This window comes from Saccopteryx bilineata, chromosome 5 (assembly GCF_036850765.1).
Source record: "Saccopteryx bilineata isolate mSacBil1 chromosome 5, mSacBil1_pri_phased_curated, whole genome shotgun sequence".
NCBI classification, from domain to species: Eukaryota; Metazoa; Chordata; class Mammalia; order Chiroptera; family Emballonuridae; genus Saccopteryx; species Saccopteryx bilineata.
Genome location: NC_089494.1, coordinates 169416 through 192053, shown reverse-complemented (window position 1 = coordinate 192053; position 22638 = coordinate 169416). Strand labels below are relative to the sequence as shown.

The window sequence follows — 22638 nt, the reverse complement described above, 5'->3', positions numbered from 1 at the left end:
TGAAAGGGTGCGGTGTCCTCCCCAGAGCCTGCCTCCCGCACACCCTCTTCTCCTCTCCAGGACCCTCAGCCCACCCCCCCCTTTTTCTACTGCTCCCACTGTACCCGTCACTAGCCAGTGCAAGAGGCTGCTGATGGGCTCGGACCAATCTGGGAGCACGGAAAGGGGGCTTTGTAAGGAGGAGGCTCACAGCAAAAGCGCCCAGTCTCAGTACTGCCCGAGTGTGGCTGATGTTTCCTGGAGGAGAGGCCGCAGTTGCCAGAGGCGGATTAAGGTCAGTTGAGGCCCCAGGCACAGAAAAAAATATTGGGTCCCTTAAAAAAAAAGAGAGAGACAGGCCTTTGCTGGTTGGCTCAGCAATAAAGCATTGGCCTGGCGTGTGGAAGTCCCAGGTTCAATTCCCAGTCAGGGCACATAGGAGAAGCGCCCATCTGCTTCTCCACCCCTCCCCCTCTCCTTTCTCTCCCTCTCTCTTCTCCTCCTGCAGCCAAGGCTCCATTGGAGCAAAGTTGGCCCAGGCGCTGAGGATGGCTCCATGGCCTCTGCCTCAGGCGCTAGAATGGCTTCAGTTGCAATGAAACAACACCCCAGATGGGCTGAGCATCACCCCCTGGTGGGCATGCTGGGTGGATCCCAGTTGGGTGCATGCGGGAGTCTGTCTGCCTGCCTCCCTGCTTCTCACTTCAGAAAAATACAAAAATAAAAAATAAGTAAATAGAGGGAAAATAAAAATACATGTTAGCCATATTTTTAAATTAATAAAAAACATTATGTACTACTAATGTTAAAATTGCACATAGGAAACCAAACTTGGTGTCATTAGAAAAAGGTGGGGGTTTTGTAGGGCCCTTCAGAAGTTGGGGCCTAGGGCATACACGGGGTGCCCTCGCCATTAAATCCATCTCTAGAATTTGCCACCAGGGCTGCAGGTTCGTGGGTTCAGGGATGGGTCTCCCTGGGCTGGCCCATGGGCTGTAGGGCTAGTTTTGCTTTTTTTTTTTATGGACTTGGCACATGATCAAGTGCTGCAAACATTTTCCTCAGTATCTTCTGTTGTTTGTCTTTATTTAATTTATTTTTTTACAGAGACAGAAACTGAGTCAGAGAGAGGGACAGACAGACAGGAACAGAGAGGTGAGAAGCATCAATCATTAGTTTTTCATTGCGCGTTGCAACACCTTAGTTGTTCATTGATTGCTTTCTCATATGTGCCTTGTCCGCGGGCCTTCAGCAGACCGAGTAGCCCCTTGCTGGAGCCAGCGACCTTGGGTTCAAGCTGGTGAGCTCTGTTCAAACCAGATGAGCCCGCGCTCAAGCTGGCGACCTCGGGGTCTCGAACCTGGGTCCTCCACATCCCAGTCTGACGCTCTATCCACTGCACCACCACCTGACCAGGCACTGTTGATTTTTTTATGATCATATCTTTATTCAAAGCTTTTTCAGCCCAAGAAAGTGAATTTCCTGCTAGCATGAAGCAAGCTTTTCCAAAGAAAAGGAGAGGGAGGAGGATCCTGAACCTGGTCTCCTGTTTCCCTAATTCCTCCTCAAAGCTGTTGACCTGTCATCTTCATGTCACACGCAAATATTTGCCCCCCAGCTCAGGATCCAGAGGCCCTGGAGGCTTCCCATAGCTCCCTCCATGCTCACCCTGGGCCCGGTGACCCCAGAGGTGGGCCGGGTGAACAGGTGTGAGCAGAGAGGGGAGCCAGGAGGGGAGGCTGAGGAAGAAGCCGGGTCCACACACAGCACCTCCAAGGAGGTCTGGTTCTTCCTTCAACCCAACGTTGTTAATCCCTCCCATCCGGGTGAGGGTGCAAGGAGTGGCCTCACACCTGCATGGGCAGGTGAGCTTCCCTGGGAGTCAGATTGATACTCTGGGCAGGTGAGCTTCCCCGGGAGTCAGATTGATACTCTGCAAGAGGCTGCATCCAGCCTGAACTCCTCACCCTGCTGTGCCAGCGCCAAGGACCCACCAGCATGCTGTCCCTGCTGGGCAACACGAAGAGGTGAAGTGGTGGCTGGGCCCTCGAGGGGAGGGGAGGCAAGCGGTCTTTAATCCTCAGATGTTGTGACAACCTGGCAGAAGGGAGCCATTCTGGGTTTGTCTTTTTTTTTTTTTTTTTTTTTTTATCAAGTGAGAAGCAGGGAGGTGGAGAGACAGACTTCTGCATGCTCCCCATCTGGGGCTGATGTTCTTCTGCCTATTTGGGGTTGCTGCTCTGTAACTTGGCAACTGAGCTATTTTATATTTTAGTGCCTGAGGTGAGGCCGTGGTCCATCCTCGGTGCCCAGGGCCAGCGTGCTCATTTGAGCCTTGGCTACGGGAGGGGAAGAGAGAGAGAGAGAGAGAGAAGGGGGAGGAGTGGAAAAGCAGATGGTCGCTTCTGCTGTGTGCCCTGACCAACTTCCACATGCCAGGCTGTCGCTCTACCGCTGAGCCAAATGGCCAGGGCTTTGGTTTGTCTTTAAAAGGAACCAGTCGGGGATTTGGGGCTATTTCCCACTAACAATTCTCAGAACTCACCCTCCAGACTTGACCTCTGGGACGAGGGCCCAGGGGCGAGGAGAAGACAAGGATTTGGTGGCAGCTGAAGGCTGGGTGGGCAGCTGCTGAGGGTCTGAGTCCTGGCCTGGGTCTAGTCCTCACCTGCTTGTGGTCGGGCCCTTTGATCCTCCCTTTGGGGCACCAGTATTGTCAGCGATCTTTGAACCTGCCTTCCTGATGAGCTTCCTATTGTTGGCAGTTATCTGCATTTGCATCCTAGGGTGCTTGCTGGGGAGCCTGAGTGGCTAAGAGTAAAGCCCGGTCACAGGGTCCGGGCCCCTGTCCCCCGAGCTCTGGGCAACAGGTGGTGGTTCCCTTTGTAAGAGGAGTGAGATTCTCTGCTGCTCTGAGGTTGGGAGGGAGGCGGTGTGGTTGGAGAGGCTTTGCATCTTACGTCTCTGTCTAACCCCACATACTTTTGGGAGATTCCAGCACCTCTGGGTGCTCTCCTCTCCACCTGTTCCCACCCCACCCCCTGGGGGCCCCGGGGGCCAGCAGAGATGAGGGAGGGTGCCAGCAGCCCTCCTCCCTGTGGGTGATGTTACCTTACTGAGAAGAAGGGGTGAAGGCTGGGGGTCAGTCACTGGTCACTTCATTAGCTGGGAGCCAGGTCAGCCTTGGGCACCCTGGGCGCTGGGCAGGTGAGGCAACGTGGGCACCCCAAGGCATGGGTTGCTAGGCCGATAGCATAGTGGTGGCTCTGACCCAAGGCCAGGGGTCGGGGGTCACTCTGAGCATCCCAGGCTCATGGGTTCAGCTCAAAGTCCTTGAATGAAGGGGCTCCCAAGTCATTGCGGCCACAGAGTCCCTGTCCCCACATCCCTGGCACTGGCTACCTAGAGCTTCTTGTTTCCTGTCCTTGAATTGTGCCAGTGTTTGCAGGCTTATCGCTCTTATTGAGGGGCAAACTGTGGGCAGGCCGGCTGGGCGGGTCACCCAGTGCCCTGGGCCATCAGAGGAGCTGTGGGAGTAAGGCAGACCGTCCAGCCGGGTGGGCTGTGGCATCGCAGTGAGCCCTCTGTTCTGATGGGTTTAGGCACAAACCCACCTCAGTGGCTCAAGGTTCTGAGTGACCCCTGATTTAGGGGGCATCTCCTCAGACTCTTATTGCTTCTGGAGACCCCAGCCCAAGGCCATGGACTTGCTGACTGTATGGCAGTTGTTGGATGGCTTTGGGACATTTGCTGGGGCTTCTGAAACCTGGCATTTCTGTTTGAGACTTAGCCTTAGTTTGTTGTGGGGAGCAACAAACCCTGGGAATGCTGAGCCCTGAGGAATTGTAGAGGTGGGGCTGTGTGACCTCATGGGGGGCTGTGGGGGGCTCCCGGTCGACCCTGACAGGATTCCCTTGCTGATTAGGCAGAACTTTCCTGCCTCTGCTTGTGGGGACCATGTTGCTTTCCCTGAGGGATCAAGTCAAGAGGAGGTCTGGGCATCCAGGATGCTGGCATCTGTGGGGCCAAAGGAGAGGCCACAACACAGTCCCCATGCCCACAGCTCAGATAGTTCCTTTTCTATTCTATGTTTACTTTTATTTATTCTGTTTATTATTTTCTATTCTACATCCATTTTATCTTTATTCTGTATTTATTCTGTCCCATCCCATCTTACTGTATAATGTTCTATTGTATTCTACTACATTCTATTCTATTCTATTCTATTCTATTCTATTCTATTCTATTCTATTCTATTCTATTCTATTCGTGCTGGCTACAATCCCCATGCTAGACTGACTGACTTGACAATATAGCAGATGCTTGTGGTAGGGGATGGCTGAGTAACTGTTCAGTCTCGTCCTTGGCCCCTGCTAATTAAAAGATCCCTCTGCACTCAAGCTTCGGTTGGTCCTAAAGGGCACTTGGAGCTCAATGAGGATCATTGGAAGGGACAACAGATGGATGGATGAGCAGTGACTGCTGTTAAGGGGGAATGGCTTTATCTGATGATTTGGATCCTACTCTATTCCATGAGCTGAGGGATCAGCTGAGGATCTGGACCAGCTGAGGGAGAATTTGTTCTAAAAAAAAGCCTGTGGCTGGATCCAGAGGACAGATGGAGAACTTCCTGATGCTTGACTATTGTGTTTTAGTGTATGTTTGGGGGTGGGCATGGGAGGGCAGTACCCCTTTCCTGTTCATTCTTCTTCCCTCCAGCCAGGGGCCCCTGACAGGAGAGAGAGGGCAAGACAGGTTCCCAGGTGTGGCCGGGGCCTTCTACCTGTGGTGGTGGATTTTGGGGGGTGATTTACAAGCTCCAAAGATTAGGCTGAGTGTTGTTTTTCTAGATTCCAGCTGAAACTGGCTGACCTTTGAATGGTGGTCGGTCATCTGGTTCTATGACCTTTTATAGCCCCATGGAGGTGTTTTTCCATGTCTACTGAGCTGGTCAGATGGGCTTGCAGGGGTGTGTGGGATCCTGGATATAAGACAAGAGTGAGTCTTGCTCAGAGTAAACAGACTCACCACAGCCAGAGTTCCTGAGCTGCACACAGCTGTCTTATTATTTTATTTTTATTTTTATTTTTTTAATTATTATTTTTTTTACAGGGACAGAGAGAGAGTCAGAGAGAGGGATAGATAAGGACAGACAGACAGGAATGGAGAGAGATGAGAAGCATCAATTATCAGTTTCTCTTTGCGACACCTTAGTTGTTCATTGATTGCTTTCTTATATGTACCTTGACCGTGGGCCTTCAGCAGACCGAGTGACCCCTTGCTCAGCGACCTTAGGTCCGAGCTGGTGAGCTTTTTTTTTGCTCAACCCAGATGAGCTCGTGCTCAAGCTGGCGACCTCAGGGTCTCGAACCTGGGTCTTCCACGTCCCAGTCCGAGGCTCTATCCACTGCGCCACCACTTGGTCAGGCACACGGCTGTCTTGATTCACAATTTTATATCTTTTGTTGGTGGTGACCAGATGCTCAGGAATTCTTTCTGAATGACCTAGGAGTGGCCTCATGTGGGGGGCCACTCACTGGTCAGCCCATGTTATGCTAGAGCCTGGGCTTGGGCCAGTGGCGGGTTCAAATAATTTAACAACCGGTTTTCTGCCCTAATGACCATTTTAAGTATAAAAAAACAATATATTGAAAGATAGTTTATTATTTCATGCATTTAATACTTAAATAAGAACAATAAAAGAAGGCACAAAAACCTAGATTATAAGAAAGAGTTTTAAGAAAATATATTAAATAATACCTGACAAAAAACAATAAAACTGTTATTTAAGATATTTCCATATTGCTTCTTGATTGATGTCCTCGCTTACATTTTTTTTTCACCTGTGGATGGAATGAACATGCCTGCAGGCGCTTAGACTACGCTGTTGTGCAGATGAACATTAACAAAGAGTAAAGGATGTAAATTTGTGATTTCCACATTGGGCAGCTGCCCAGGTGCCCACCTTAGAGAGAACCCTGATGACAGTGCCATTTTTTTAAAATTTTATTTATTCATTTTTAGAGAGGAGAGAGAGAGGGAGAGAGACAGAGAGGGAGAGAGAGAGGAGGGGGGGAGGAGCTGGAAGCATCAACTCCCATATGTGCCTTGACCAGGCAAGCCCAGGGTTTCGAACTGGCGACCTCAGCATTTCCAGGTCGACGCTTTATCCACTGCACCACCACAGGTCAGGCCAACAGTGCCATTTTAACAACTGGTTCACCGTACTCAACAAAAAAATCGGTACCTGTTCTGCCGAACCAGTGCGGACCGGCTGAATCCCACCATTGGCTGGGGACTGGGGGCTTTATATTCTCCCCACCGGCCCCCAGTGGGACCGGACCAATGCCACATCCAGTTCTTGGTTCCAAATGCAGGGGTTGTGAGGGACACAGGCCACCCCCTCAAAGGGAAAGGGCGTCCCAGAGAAGTGTGTGAGTGACGGGCTCCTCGGGGATTGAGGCGTTCCTTCCAGCTAAAGGCACTTGGAAGCATGGTTGCATGGTTTATTCCAGGGGTCCCCAAACTCTTTTCACAGGGGGCCAGGTCACTGTCCCTCAGACCCTTGGAGGGCTGGACTATAAAAACAACTGAACAAATCCCTATGCACACTGCACATATCTTATTTTAAAGTAAAAAAACAAAATGGGAACAAATACAATATTTAAAATAAAAAACAAGTAAATTTAAATCAACAAACTGACCAGTATTTCAATGGGAACTATGCTCCTCTCACTGACCACCAATGAAAGAGGTGCCCCTTCCAGAAGTGCAGAGGGGGCCGGATAAATGGCCTCAGGGGGCCGCATGTGGCCCGTGGGCCGTAGTTTGGGGACCCCTGGTTTATTCCTTCCAAGTATATTTCATAGTTTTTCTCATAGTTATTGGCTTACAAGATTTTTCATCAGCTGGAGCCTTTAAAATTTTATTTATTTATTATTATTTTTTGTGTGTGTGGGAGAGAGACAGACAGGAAGGGAAAGAGATGAGAAATATTAACTCGTAGTCGCATCACTTTGGTTGTTCATTGATTGTTTCTCATATGTGCCTTGATGGGGGGACACCAGCCAAGCCAGTGACTCCTCGCTCAAGCCAGTGACCTTGGGCTCTAGCCAGAGACCATGGGGTCATGGGGATGATCCCCCGCTCAAGCTGGCAATTCCACACTCAAGTTAGTGATCCTGTGCTCAAACTGGCGACCTCTGGGTTTCAAACCTGGGTCTTTGGCATCCCAGGTCAATGCTCTATCCACTGCGCCACCTCCTGGTCAGGCTAAAATCTTTTTTAATTAATTTATTTTTTTCTGTATTTTTCTGAAGCTGGAAACGGGGAGGCAGACAGACTCCCGCATGCTCCCAACTGGGATCCACCCAGCACGCCCACCAGGGGGCGATGCTCTGCCACAATCAGAGCCATTCTAGCGCCTGTAAAATCTTTTTAAATTTTACTTTTCTTAAACAGCTTTATTGACATGTAATTTACGACATACCAAACAATTCATTCATTTAACCTCCTGCAACCACTGAGCTCTCATTGAAGAATGACTGTCTGTCAGTAGCTCCTGTTGTCAAAGCAGGCCGGAGCAGGACTTCCCCCTTGGCCTTGAGGGTTGGTTAAGCACACGGGCCCCTCTTGGCTGACCATTTGTCTCCATGCTCCCACCGCCTTCCTTGGTTGCTCCAGCCTCCATGCCCTGCTGGCCCCACCTGTGGGCATTGGGACCAGAGGGCCTGTTGGCAAAGGAAGAGCCTCTCTTTAGACTTGGGGATATTTCTGGGAGACTTCGTGGTTTGCACTGGGCAGCTGCAAAGAACTGAGACACATTCAGGTTGTCTCGAGGCCAAAGGGGTTATTGTAAGTTTCACACAGATGGTCAGTGTGGGCAGAATCTTATTAACTGCCTGGGCAAGGAGCCAGTAAACCCACAGTGATTGTGGGGCGGGGGTTTATGGCCGAACAAAATGTCGATGTAAAGCAATTCTAAACCTGGAAGAATTTTTATGAGTTTATTTAAGCCAAACTGTCAACAGTTGCCAAGAAGCAAAGTCTCAACGGATTGAGAAAGTGCTCTGGGAAATGGCGGTTCACCACTTTCTTTATCCATCAGAGTCAAAGGGGCAGATGTCAAGGGTTGCATGAAATTGACTGATGATAATTAGGATGGCAGGAAAAGGCAAAGCGGGAGAGGAAACCTCTGGGGTTGGGTAAAAAGTGAAAGTGAATGTGCTGAAACTTCTTTTACATAGGCGGGGACAGGACAGGAAACAGTTAATGGCTCACACAGCAATAAAAATGGGGTGGGGTCTGTTGGTTCCTGCTCTGGTGGGATGTCTGGCCTAATGGAAAAATATAACCCTTATATTCCAAAGACATGTTTTCAGTTTCATCAGTGTGGATGCAAAAGATAAGAGACAGGCTTGAGTAAAAATGCACATTGACCTTGGTTGAGAGAGAACATCTTCCTAGGACACGACCATCCACCATAAACTGTTTTTAGCAAGAAAGGTTTAATTTTAGACCATGCTGAGTGTTTGCTTTAGGACTCTGAGTTCGCAAGGCCATTGTGCAGACTTCACCTGAGCTTGTCAGGATTAATTCATGGCACTTTTTTTTTTTTTTTTTTGTCCACAAAAGTGATGTCTGGGTAGAATCCTGCAGGAGACCAGCCTGATGAATGTCCCACTGGGGCTATAAACCACCTATGAGGCCAGGGGCCGCCACCGCCATCACAGCCTGGCAGGTGCAGGCTCACATTAGATTCGGAACTGCGGAGTCAAAAACTGGTGGGCCATTCCTTTATTCTAGCCTCGCACCTGGCTGGCGAGTAAAAACACAAACACACAGGGCTCCAAAACCCACTCATTCAGTGCTCACAAAGCGACTGACACATCCGAGTTTTCCTACAATCAAAGGCCCCCACCAGTCTCAGCAGAGCTCGCAACAGTCCTCACCTCTGTTCCCCAACTCCCTTCTCTTCTCTGCACAAACTGCCTTCTCCTTCAGCACCCCCATCTTGGCTGCTTCTCCGCAAAAATGTGGCCTCCTGTTCCCTTTCTCCTTCTTCACCTTAAAACTTTTTTTTTTTTTATTCTGAAGCTGGAAACGGGGAGAGACCGTCAGACAGACTCCCACATGCGCCCGACTGGGATCCACCCGGCACACCCACCAGGGGCGATGCTTTGCCCACCAGCGGGCGATGCTCTGCAACTCCAGGGCATCGCTCTGCCGCGACCAGAGCCATTCCAGCACCCGGGGCAGAGGCCAAGGAGCCATCCCCAGCGCCCGGGCCATCTTTGCTCCAATGGAGCCTTGGCTGCGGGAGGGGAAGAGAGAGACAGAGAGGAAGGAAGGGGTGGGGGTGGAGAAGCAAATGGGCGCTTCTCCTGTGTGCCCTGGCCGGGAATCGAGCCCGGGTCCCCCACACGCCAGGCCGACGCTCTACCGCTGAGCCAACCGGCCAGGGCCACCTTAAAACTTTTTGACATTGGATCATTTACAATAACATGGATGAACCTTGATAACATTATAAGGAGTGAAATAAGTAGATCAGAAACAAATTAAGAACTATATGAATCCATACATAGAAGGGACATAAAAATGAGACTCAGAGACATGAACAAGAATGTGATGGCAACAGGGGTGGGGGGTGGGGGGAGGGGGCGAAGAAGGAGAGAGGGGTTGGGGGAGGGGAGGGGCACAAAGAAAACCAGATAGGAGGTGACAGAAGACAATTTAACTTTGGGGGAGGGGTATACAGCACAATCAAATGTCAAAATAATCTAGAGATGTTTTCTCTCAACATATGATTTATCAATGTCACTGCATTAAATTTAATAAATAAATTAAAAAAAAACTTTTTGGCTTGAAAACCCCCTCCTCTCACACACATTAACATAACAAAGCCCCTTCCCAAGCAGGAATGTAATTGGCTATTTTACTTGACAGTGGCCATTTTTAACAATAAAGATGAGCAAAACCAGAAAATACAGATTTTACAAACTCATTTGCCCCACACCACCTCAGCTCCATGGTGCTCTGGAACCAGAGGACAGCACACTGCTTCCCTGGGAAGGTCTCGTGAGTTCAGTGGAAATGACTGTAGCACAGGTACCCTGTGTTCCTGTGACCCTGTAACCACAGTGTGACCTTCTAGAAGGGCACCCTTTGGGGTTTGGCCTACTCACCCTGATGTGGGTGACTGGGCCCCTTGAGAGCCGTACATCCTGCTGGGGTCCCCAGACCTCCACTGTCCCTTACCTGCTCCTCCTGGTCACTCCTGTGCATCTTACGGGGTCTCTGTGCTGCAGCCTGCAGGCCACCACTGACTCGGCTGACTGGGGGAGCTCTTCCCCATCAGGCCCCCATGCTGTTCAGTTGCTTATTAAGGCTCACCTGGTGACATTTGTCATAAGGACTGGGGGAGCATCAGGGAGAGAATTACTTGGAGAACAAAGAGGAGGTGAGGGTGGGAAGAGCTTATCAAGTGTCTGCATATTGTGTGTGTAGTGTGTGGTGTGCATTGTGTACAGTACGGGCAGTGTGCAGTATCCACAGTGTGTGTGCAGTGTCTGCAGCATGTGGAGTGTGCATAGTGCATTGTGTGTGTGGTGTGTGCTGTGTGTTCAGCGTCCATAGTGTGTGCAGTGCGGATGATGCTGGGATAATTATGGGGTGCTTTACTTCTACTGTACCCTGTGTCTTTGAGACTACACTCATGTGGGAGAAGGGAAATGAGGTAGTACGAAGAGGTTCATTTAAAAAGTCACGGTTTGGGGTTAAAAAGGTAAAGGGATTAAGAAATACAAATTGATGCCTGACCAGGTGGTGGCGCTGTAGATAGAGCGTCAACCTGGGACACTGAGGACCCAGGTTTGAAACCCCAAGGTCGCCAGCTTGAGCACGGAATCACCAGCTTGAGTGCAGGGTCGCCGACTTGAGCGCAGGAGCATAGACATGACCCCGTGGTCGCTGGATTGAAGCCCATAGTCGCTGGCCTGAGCCCAAGGTCACTGGCTTGAGCAAGGGTTCACTGGCTCAGCTAGAAATCCCTGGTCAGGGTACGCATGAGAGAGCAATCAATGAACAACTAAAGAAAGTGCCACACCTATTAGTTGATGCTTCTTATCTCACTCCCTTCCTGTCTATCCATGTCTGTCTGTCTCTCTCTCTTAAAAAATAAAATAAAATACAATTTGGCAATTACAAAATAGTCACAGCATGTAAAGTACAACACAACACAGGGAATATAATATTGAGCCAACTATGGATGGTGCCAGGTGAGTACTATAAATATCAGGGCACACTTTGTAAAGTATATGATTGTCTAACCACTATGCTGTACACTTGAATATAATAAGAATAACATTAACTACAAACTGTAATGAAAAATAAAATTTAAAGTTCTTCTTTAAAAAAAGCCACAGACTTGAACTGGAGCTGGACATACAGGTGCAAATCACACGGGACGGCCAGCTCTGTGACTGCGGGGACCCAGAGCAGCAAGCACTCTCTGCCCTAGATTATGGTCCCTGCCAATAAGACCCAGGGTTTTGAGCAGATGTGTCTGGTTCCAGGCCCAGGAGGATGAGCCCGGAGCAGCCTGTCATACCAGGCAGCAGGGACACCACCAAGACCAAGGGCACCAGATTCTAGAATAAAAGGTGACCAGCAGCCTGGTAATGGAACTGGTTACGATGTACAGGAAAAAAATGTTTATCTTTTTTTTTTTTTTCTTGAGAGAGAGAGGCAGGAAGGTGGGGAAGGAGAGAGAGAGATGAAATGCATCAATTTATAGTTGCGGCACACTCTAGTTATTCACTGATTGCTTCTCATCTGTGCCTTGATGAGCTGCAGGGCTCAAACCAAGCCGGCGAACTTGGGCTTCAAGTCGGCAATCTTTGAGTTCAAGTCAGGGACCTTTAGACTCACATTGATGAGCCCATGTCAGCACTATCCACTGTGCCACCACTGGTCAGGCTAAAAAAGTGTTTTTCTGCTCTAATGATAGGATTGGAACTTGGATAAATATTTCATTTACAAGGGCAACAAAAACTAGCAAATCAAAATGCACTCAAGGAGAGGCACATTGGAACAATAATCTGGCTATAAAGAGAAAACAGACCCGACTGATGCACTTCCCACGGGATGGCAACCTTGTAACCAGCACCTGTGTTTTCAACTCCTACCAGCACTCTTTGCTTCCTTTCCCCGGGCAAAGCCTTGGGGTCTCTGGCATCCACCTGGGCTTTCCTGTCCCCACAGTGGCATCGCTCTGTCCTGACCTGGTTCTTCCCACTGGACATGCTTTGCTGGACAAGTCTTGGCTCTTCTAGTGTCCCAGGAGGCTTCCCCACCGGCCCCAGTGCTGTGTGGGTGGGGACAGTGTGGCCTGCTGGTTAATGAGTCTCTGGACCACAGGCCTCTTCCCCAGCATGTGACCTCAGGTGAGGGATATGATCTTCCACTGCCCAGTGGGTACCAGTGACCCCCTGAGACTCCATGCGGCAGAGCATGTCAGGTGCAGTGATACAGGGCTATTTTGGTGACTACAGGACAAAGCCCTAGACACACCTTTTCTGGACAAAGGCTCCCTGCACTTTAACTCGGCAGTCCCGAAAGGTATGCAACCTGAGCACCAGCAACAGCGAGGGACAGTCCTAGCCACGGAGCACCTTCATTGGGTCACAGTGACTCCCATGGGTGTCCCAGCCCAGGGACCAGTGTCTTAATTCCACTTGCCGAGATCCTGCTGCCTAGGCAAGCCTCGTAAAAGTCTCCTTGTGCGGGGCTACTCCTTTTAGTGAGAGGGGAATGCCAGGATGTACCCCCTCTCAGGCCCCACCCCAGATGTGCCCCTGGGGTGTGAGCTCAGAGGTCTTAGTCAGGCCAGTCTTCAGGGGGCCCCCTGACCTGCTCTCACCTCCTCCTGTCAGATCCCCCCCTTCTCAGGGACTGGATCTGCCTCTTTGAGAGGTGTGGCAGGGAGGCCAGTGGGCATGGAGTCTGATGACCCATCTGCCCAGGGCCCGCACAAGCACACACGGAGCTTCAATCGGAGCTGTTCTGTGGATGATGCTGAGCTGGGGTGGGGGTGGGGGGGCAGCACCAGCCCCTCCTGTGCCCCTGACTGTGGGGGCTCACTGGTTCCCCTGCCCCCAGGTGCTTCTGGACCCTCCTCCTGGCCCTGACTGTGTTCCTGCTGGCCAGCCTCCTGCACGTGGACATTGGCATGCTTACCCCGTGAGTGCTGCATTGGGTGCTCCCAGACCAGTACAGGGTCCAGCCTGCCCACCTCTGAGCACTGGCCAGTGACTGTGGCAGGTCACTCCTCCAGGCTGTCTCCAGTCTCCCTTCCATAAGAGGAGGGGTGGGCCATTCCTTTTGGGGACCCATTACTTCCCAAGGCCCTCCCAGTGAGTCCTGTGGGCAGTGAGGAGGGCTCTGGGAGAGTGGGGGCTGGGCTGAGGCTGGGAGTGTCTTGGGGAGAGCAGCTGTGAGCAGAAAGTGACTGGGTGTTGGGAGGCCGGACTGGGCAGGTCTTGACCCCTGCTCACTGCTCACCAGTGGTACGTCCTCTGTGAAGCCCAGGATCCATGTGGGTGGCCACACAGGTCCAGCACTTTGGCCTGGCTGCTGGGAGGGTTTTGTGACTAGGCCTCCTCCCTCTATCCCCACCCCTTGGGTTGAATCTCGATGGGAGATGGAAGAATACTGAAGTCTGCTGGGTCTTTGCCACCTTCCCTTTGTCCCCAAGGCTGGTGCAGGCCTCTAGACCCTGTCCCCCACCATCCTGGGTCACTCTTACTGGCCCTGCCTTGGGGCCTTGCTGCTCCAGGATGGAGTCCATAGCTGGGTAGGCACAAGTTGTGGTCAGCTCGGCTCATCCTGATATGAAGGGTCAGCCAAGAAATGCCAGACTTGTGGTCCAGGTCACAGGGCCAGAGCCAGGCCAGGTGCCCTGGGAGCCAGACAGAAAGTTGAGCAGCTGAGGGGGGTGCCAGGGCCTGGGGACGCAGCCTGCGGTACATGGGGACAGACAGGACAGCCACTTAGGGAGAACCATGTCTGTGCCAACGGATCCTCAGAGGCTGCAAGATTGAGGGGTCTCTGGGTCAGGGGGACCACAGTGCTGGGGTTGGGGCTGGGGGGATGGAAATGGGGTGTCCCCAGCATGGGGAGTGCAGTCAGGGGAAAATGTCCATCCCTGACAGTGGCATGCTCTCTTCTCAGCCTGCTCAGGGGCCAGGATGAGGGGCCACCCATCACCAATATCATGTTCCTCAAGACACACAAGACCGCCAGCAGCACAGTACTCAACATCCTCTTCCGCTTTGCTGAGACACACAACCTCTCAGTGGCCCTGCCCGCCGGCTCAGCTGTCCACCTGGGCTACCCATGGCTCTTCCTTGCACGCTACGTAGAAGGCATGGCAGACGGCTCACAGCGACACTTCAACATTATGTGCAATCACCTGAGGTTTAACCTGCCCGAGGTGCGAGGGGGGGGGCAGGCCCTCTGCAGGTGGGAGATGGGGGTGTGATGGAGGGACAGGACTCAGCCTCAGGCTTTGGAGGCACTTTGTGGCTTTGAGGTATGACCATAGGGAGAAAGGTCACGGCCTGGCCACTAGAGAGACTAAGGGCATGGGGGTGTGTACAGGGTCCTGACTAGAGGGGGCTGGTAGAGGTCCCTTGGAAGACCTTGTCACCCCAACCTTTCACCTCTCACTCTCAGTCACTTGTATTTGCTCTTAGAATCGGATTGGGCGCCCGCACAGCCTGCTGCCCTCCCCTTCTTCTCCAGCACCCCCTTGGTTCCCAAACCACCGGGTCTTCCTACCCCAGAACCTTTGCACGTGCTGTTCCCCTTGGCAATGTTCTTCACACCTCCTCCTGTACATCATTTGGGTCTCAGCTTAGAGGTCACCTTCTTCTGGGGGGCTTCCCTTATTCCCTTATAGGAAGGAGAGGGGGAAGTGGAAGGAGTTTGGGGGAAGGATGTGGCCAGGTTCAGGTGTTTTAGAATCATTCTGAGCACTCATGGAAAGTGGCAGTGAGGGGAGCAAGGTAGCATGTATGGGATGCAGGGAAGCCAGTGGGAGAGGCAGGTTCAGGCATACAGCGGGCTGGAGGATGTGGGTAGGAGGGGCCACCTGCCCCCAGCTTCCAAGAAGCCTGGAGCATCACCAGCCCTCCTTCTGTCTCTACACAGGTGCAGAGAGTGATGCCCAACGACACTTTCTACTTTTCCATCCTCAGAAACCCCGTCTTCCAACTGGAGTCCTCCTTCACCTACTACAGAAGGTATGTGCCCGCCTTCAAGGCCGCCGCGAGCCTCAACGCCTTCCTGGCCGCGCCGCGCACCTACTACAACCAGAGCCTGGGCCTGGCCAATGTCTACGCCAGGAACCACATGTGGTTCGACCTGGGCTTCGACCCGGACGCGCCTGCTGAGGAGAACTACGTGCGCGCGCGCCTGGCGGAGGTGGAGCAGCGCTTCCAGCTGGTGCTCATCGCCGAGCACTTTGACGAGTCCATGGTGCTGCTGCGGCGCCGGCTGCGCTGGCGGCTGGACGACGTCATCTCCTTCAGGCTCAACTCGCGCAGCAAGGGCAGTATCACGCGCGTGACGCCAGAGGACCAGGAGCGTGCCAAGCGCTGGTGCGCCCTGGACTGGCGCCTCTACCAGCACTTCAACCGCACGTTCTGGGCCTCGGTGCACGCCGAGCTGGGCCCACGACGGTTGCGCTCCGAGGTGGAGCAGCTGCGGGCACGGCGGCGCGAGCTCATGGCCCTGTGCCTGCAGGATGGCGCGCCCAAGAACAAGACGCAGATCACTGACCTCCGGCTGTTCCCCTACCAGGCGGGAGACGCAAACATCCTGGGCTACAACCTCAGGCAGGATCTGGAAAACAAGACGCTGCGCATGTGCCAGAGGATGGCCATGCCCGAGCTCCAGTACATGGCCCACTTGTACGCCCTGCAGTTCCCAAAAAAGCCCCGAAAGAGCTTCCCCTTACAAGAGGCATAACCCTCCCCCCCCCCCCCCCCCCCGCCTTTGACACCAGCCCCTCTGCTGTCATCCCTGGGGGCCCTGGGCACAGACTCAGGCTCAGAGCGGTGCTCCTGGAGCATCAGGAGATCCAGCTCTGCGGGACCGTGAGTCTTCTGGGTGAGCACCTACGAAAAGACTCACCAGTGATCCACTCTCTTGGTCCGAGTCCCAAGTCTAGGACAATAGGCACACATGCCATATGAAAGTGTGAACCTATTCATCAGAAAGGAAAGTCCTAGAAACCAACAATAACAACAGAAAACAAAAAGGAAAGCCTTGCCCTGGCTTGGTAGCTCAGTTGGTTAGAGCATCATCTTGTTCCACCAAGGTTACAGTTTAATCTTCCGTCAGCACACGTACAAGAATCAACCAACGAATGCATAAATAAGTGGAACACAAATTGATGTTTTTCTCTCTTTCTCTCTCCCTTTCTCTCTCTCTCTAAAATCAATTCTTTTAAAAGAAGGAAAGTCTTACAAGGTAGAAAAGTGAAGGCTATTTAACTAAATGTCAACATTGAGGAGCCACTGAGCCATTTCACCGGCAGGTGTTGTAAAGTACCAAAGGCTACAGAATTAATATTTTAAGAGGCTTGAAGAACATTTTATTAATTTGGGTTAAGGTGTGCAGAGAAATTGTGAGAATAGTCTCTGTACTGTGTGATTGGCATAGTCAGGATGGCCCTTGGCATTGTGTTGTAAATGCAAAGGGGAGGGAAACATGGATCCCCAGACATTTCACCACGCCTTTGGCGAATGGCTAGCCAGGTGCAGGGAGAGAAAAGCCAAAATAAACCTTTTCTTATAGCAATGAGCCATTTGTGGGCATTTGTCCCCATGGAAACTACCTCTTCTATGTAAATGCATGTGGTTAATATGTGTGACTCTGGACAGAGAGCTAGCAGATGAACACTAGATAATATAGGAATACCTTTTAATATGTAAAAAGATATCTTTCTGCCATTGTGTTGACTTGTAAATTTTGTTTTCTCCAAAATAATGTATGGCTTGCAAATTGAACGTGGTCCTATCAATGTTAAAGGACATATGACTATAACCAATAGTGGTAAGGGGCTCCTAATGACAATTTTTGCTTCTGTACTTCCCACTTACAAAACTGTAAAAACTAAGTAGAACAAAGGGCAGGTGTGCGCTTTCCTTCAGAATTCTGTCAGAGTAGCCGTCGCTTGGCTAGACAATAAAGCTTTGATGTGTTATTGACGGACCTTGTTCCTGTCTTCAATGTTACGGGTCCCTCCGAATTAGGCTTAACATTTGGTGCGTTGGCCGGGAAACGAGGGACCGCCGTAGAGCTTTATTGTCCAACCCCGGGTAAGTAGAACAAACAAGGTCATGACCCTTTGTTTTCCACGTGAGCTCTGGCTGACTGGCCGGAAAGGAGCCACTGGCCGTCTCCCCTCAGAGGCGAGGTTGGGAGATTTGGGGGGGCAGCCCGCCTTTAGGAAACCCCGTTTGAGTTTAGATATTCCGAGCTCAAGGGAAGTGTGGTGCCTGTTTGTCTATCCGTTTTTTGCTGTTTATCCGTTTTTGCTGTTTATCTGGTTTTTTTTTTACTGTTTGCCTGTTTTCTTTGCTGTTTGTCTATCCGTTTTTGTCACTGCATTCGTCAAGTCAAAGCTTTTAGAGAGTGAAGCTTCTAAGTACAGTGTGTGTGGGGGGGGGGGAGAAGGGAAGGCGTGGGCGTGTGTGCACCCAGGGGGCCACTGGGCGTGCTGGGCATCACGGCGGCCCCTGTGTGGTGGTTTGGGGGATTCCCGTGTGTTTTCCCGGTGGACCTGCCTGTTGCCCCGAGGGGCTTCCCACACCCGCTTGGTTTCCTCCGCATGCGCTTGGTGTGGGCCCCTCCCTGCCACAGACGCCAGGCTAGCCCCGAGGGCGCGTGGTTTGGCGGCCGCCTCTGGCGTCCCAGGACTGGTTGTGTGGGGTGCTCCCCCATCCGGGGTCATCGTGAGAGAAGCGCCTTTCCGCCGTGGGGAGGGTGAAGTTGTGTGCGAAGACAGCGGCAGGGTTTGGCGGCCCGCCCAAGCGAGATTGGACGGTGTTTGGGTGGGGGTAAAAGAAGGGCCCAGTCGGCGTCCTGGGGCTGTGGGACTGCCTCTGTGCCTAGAGGGGGGCCCGTGGGGGCGCCTTCCGGGAAACACCAGAGGAAGCCCGGTTCCCGCCCCCACCGGACCGCCTTCCCCTCCCCCGAAAGGCTGCTGCGTGCGGCCGGAGGGAAGAGCTCCCCGGAGGGACCACGCGGAGGCCCACGGTGGGCCTTGCGCCCTCCGGCCTCTCAACCCTGCGCGGTGCGGAATGCCCAACGGGGCTCGCGTCCCTGGGGATGTGCCCGCACCACACGGCCTCGACCAGTGCATGGTGGCTTCCCAGGTCAGCGGGGGTTGAGGCGGATTTCGGCTGCTGCAGTTCTTATATAGAATTTGTGAGTGATTGGAAGACTGAGATGCTTTTTGAAGTTGTGTTATTGTCTGATTCTCTTTGGTAAATGGGAATACTTAAGAGTTTGGGAAAGTTGCAGATTTTTCTAGTTATTCTCTTTCTCTAAACTCGTTTTATTTCTTTACTGTTTTATGCCTGAAGATCGTCATTTATGTTTGGTCTTTGCATGCAAGAATTAGAAATGCCGGCTTTAATATTGAAAAATAAGATGATATCATCCCTACAAATTTCTAATTTTAATTGGAGTAAATATAGCACGCTCATTTAAATTTAAATAGAATAAAATGTGAATCCTAAAACTTGCTAATTTTGGCTAAACTACTTCAAATTTCAGGCTGCAAAGCTTAAAACAGGGTGAATTTACCTAGCAAAGGTGTAGATTTTCATTAATAATATAGAAAATAATAGCCACACTGGAATTTTCCAGCCTTATTGTGCACTTTAATTTGCCTGTTAATAGGATAAAAATGTTTTAATAAGTTTGGAAATGTTACTTGAAAATGCATTTACTATGTTTTGTTAACATAAAGACAAGTATTTCTTACAATTTTGAAGTAAAGATATTATAAAGTGTACTCAACAAATGCTTAAAAAAAATCTATATGATAACAAGGGAGAAAAAGAGCCACCCCAAGCAAGGCTCTGATTCCATTGGTAAATATAGGAGAGAGTTAAGATTCTGTTAAAATCTAAACTTGCTTCTGGAGTTAAGCTGTCTGACATGACTACATACTACCTCTTTCTCTTTAAAGACCGGTTGAAATTAATCTTTCATGGCACTGAGCTACTGTACCAATTTATAATACCTCGCTAATAGTATTAATACATTGAAAACTTTGTTATTGTTATATGGGTTACTTAAATAGATTCATTTTTGTATTCCTGATAGTATCTTACCACTGCAAGTGTGCATTGTGCAAGTATGTGCTAAAATTTGTTTTAATCTGTTGGATGGATATTTTAGATGTGTCAGGACAGCTTATTCTTTAAATATTTATTCTGAATGAAAGGTCTGTGTAATTCTGACATTCAGGTTTTTATGTTTAAGTTTATTACAATAAATCTGTTTATTTCCTTTAGTGTAAAAAAAACAAAACAAAACTCTCATTCTTGAAAAAGCGCAAATGTAAAATTTAGAAAAATAACTAGAACCATGAGAAGAATGTTTACCAATAGGTTTGCTAATTATTTTGAAATTGGGACTTTGTTTTGTTTTTTAATAGTAATCAAAATGGTGCGGTACTAGGAAAGTTCTGGGAAATGTCAGTTTTACTTTAAAATAAGAATCTGCTGTATTTTATTGTTTTCAATAAAACTTCATGTTTTGGACCTTTTAAAATTTTTTCTCTTAAATACTAATGTACAGGTTTATTCAGCAACTGAGAGACTCTGAAATCCTACAAAAGATGCCAAACTTCTTTTCTCTTCCTGCAAACTTCTACCCTTTTTTATTTAATCCAGTTGATAATGCTGTTTTGTCTTTTTCCAATCAGCCCTAGGTATATGGAAAAAGTTTATATAGGCAGATGGGGACTCTCAAACCCCTCAACGAGATCTTCTGAGCATGGCATTTAAGGTCTATAATGACCAAGAGAGGAACAGAAAAGGCAGGCAGAGCCAAAAAGAGATCAGGCAAAATGCCAGCTCTTGGCATACACCCATAAAGACTCCAAAGCCCTCGAGAGACTTCATAGGACTCCATCAGGGCCCTGCTTCAAGAGTGGAAAGGAAAGTCATTGAGCTAAAGCCTGCCAGGCTTCTCGGCCCCCACCAGGGACATGCCTTTACTATGGCAAAAAGGGACACTGGAAGGTAAGCTGCTCCCTCACTCCTCCAAGGGAGGGTTCAGTCTCTTCTAGCCCTGCTCCGGCTACCTGTGACCTGACCTTGTCAGACTACTGAGGCTTGCCACTGAAGACTAAAGGTGCCCAGGGCCATCGGCCCCATCTCACATCGCTGTGGACAAGCCTAGGGTATTTCTTCCAAGTAGCAGGTAAACTGATCTTTCTTATGGACACAAGGGCCACTTACTATGCCTTGCCTGAATATTCAGTTTTTTTATTCATCCCTTGAAGATCTCTATTGTGGGTGTTGATTGTCTTATTTTCTGCTGCTTTGTTTAATATTTAGTGTTTCCTTTATTCCTCTTGCTTCAATGCCCCATGCCTATTTTAGGATGGGACTTACTCCTAATCTAGACGAATTTACCTCTGCTACCCAGCACAGTGTATCCACAGGTTCTCTTCACCACGCCATGATTGCAGAGCTCCAGAGAAAGGTCCCCTGGGTTCACCTCTCCAGTTTAAAGAAAACAGAAGCTCCGTCTCCATACGTGCTGCAGACGGCTTTTCCAGTCTACCTGAATTGTTACCAGCTAGAAGCAGTGGTCATTGGGACTTGGACCCTAGCTGCAAAGCATGGAAATGTGACCACAACTCCAGTGCCTTGTGAACTTTTCCTGAATGTGTGTAACTCCTCCTTGGGACACTTCTCAAACTGAAGTAGGCTTGGGTTACATTTAAAAATAATATGAAGCGATAATAGTGTCAACATGGACTTGGTGAAATTACATTAACATATTAAGGACATTTAAGACTAAAAATTTTATTTAAAAAAAATTTTTAATTTTTTATTTTTAATCCTGTTGTATTAGTTAAGACTTTGTAATAGATTAAACCTATTAATCTAATAGGTTTTAATCACTTAATTGTATTAGGACACTTGTTATAATATTTGTTAGCATTGGCTGTTTTACTGTTGTTTATTTTATATTTTTCCAGTCTGCCTCCAAATGCGAACATGGGAATTCAAATGAGTAAGAATCACAACACACAAATTTGAAATCTTAATATCTGTTGGAGACCGAAATATAAACAGGGTTTTTTTTTATATCCAGGGGACAGGTGCTGGGCCTAACCACCCATCTCACCTGCCCAGTTAACAGAGCAATACCTGATTATTGCTTATCCCACCCTGGTCAAATGCCAGCTAGGGGCCGTCAACCTCCTGGTCCCTTGACCTACATTTCAGCCTACCTACCAGCCTCTCCCCTTGGTAGATACTGCGTCTTATCCTCCCATTCAGAGGGGGGAATGAGGAACCACTGAGCCATTTCACCCGCAGGTGTTGTAAAGTACCAAAGGCTACAGAATTAATATTTTAAGAGGCTTGGAGAACATTTTATTAATTTGGGTTAAGGTGTGCAGAGAAATTGTGAGAATAGTCTCTGTACTGTGTGATTGGCATAGTCAGGATGGCCCTTGGCATTGTGTTGTAAATGCAAAGGGGAGGGAAACATGGATCCCCAGACATTCCACCACGCCTGTGGGGAAAAGGGCGAATGGCTAGCCAGGTGCAGGGAGAGAAAAGCCAAAATAAACCTTTTCTTATAGCAATGAGCCATTTGTGGGCATTTGTCCCCATGGAAACTACCTCTTCTATGTAAATGCATGTGGTTAATATGTGTGACTCTGGACAGAGAGCTAGCAGATGAACACTAGATAATATAGGAATACCTTTTAATATGTAAAAAAACATCTTTCTGCCATTGTGTTGACTTGTAAATTTTGTTTTCTCCAAAAGGATGTATGGCTTGCAAATTGAAGCCATACATGTGGTCCTATCAATGTTAAAGGACATATGACTATAACCAATAGTGGTAAGGGGCTCCTAATGACAATTTTTGCTTCTGTACTTCCCACTTACAAAACTATAAAAACTAAATAGAACAAAGGGCAGGCGCGTTTTCCTTCAGAATTCTGTCGGAGTAGCCACCGCTTGGCCAAGCTAGACAATAAAGCTTTGATGTGTAATCGACGGACCTTGTTCCTGTCTTCCATGTTACAGGTCCCTCCGAATTAGGCTTAACAACATGATGTCCATCAGAGGGAACACGTGTGGACACATCAGAAGGACAGGCCAGGGAGTGTGGAGGGGCCGGGACGGCAGAGCTGTGGGCTCCTGATGGTGCTCAGAGTGGCTCCCCTGCATCTGCTGGCTGTGGGAACACAGGCTGGTCACTGAGCTGCGGGTGCAGCTCCACAGGCTGTGCTTGGAAGACAGTGCTAGTTCTGGGGAACTGGGATGAGGCACAAGGGTCTGGAATACCCAGCTTCCCATCTTTGGTGGTAGGATGCTTATTTTCCAC

The 22638-nt window shown here is 49.7% G+C and overlaps 1 protein-coding gene across 1 annotated transcript; it reads left to right on the top strand.

The window, feature by feature from the left end:
- Positions 1 to 1887: 1887 nt before the first annotated feature.
- GAL3ST2 (galactose-3-O-sulfotransferase 2) lies at positions 1888 to 16008 on the top strand. The gene is made up of 4 exons (XM_066281265.1): positions 1888 to 2006; positions 13138 to 13218; positions 14209 to 14470; positions 15190 to 16008. Exons 1-4 carry the CDS (start codon positions 1978 to 1980, stop codon positions 16006 to 16008), a joined length of 1191 nt encoding a protein of 396 aa, XP_066137362.1. The 5' UTR covers positions 1888 to 1977.
- Positions 16009 to 22638: the final 6630 nt, after the last annotated feature.

Coding starts and splice junctions, on each gene's coding strand:
- GAL3ST2 (XM_066281265.1), top strand. CDS start 1,978: ATGCTGTCCCTGCTGGGCAACACGAAGAG. Junction 2,007..13,137: donor CTGCTGGGCAACACGAAGAG/GTGAAGTGGTGG, acceptor CCCTGCCCCCAG/GTGCTTCTGGACCCTCCTCC. Junction 13,219..14,208: donor GACATTGGCATGCTTACCCC/GTGAGTGCTGCA, acceptor CTCTCTTCTCAG/CCTGCTCAGGGGCCAGGATG.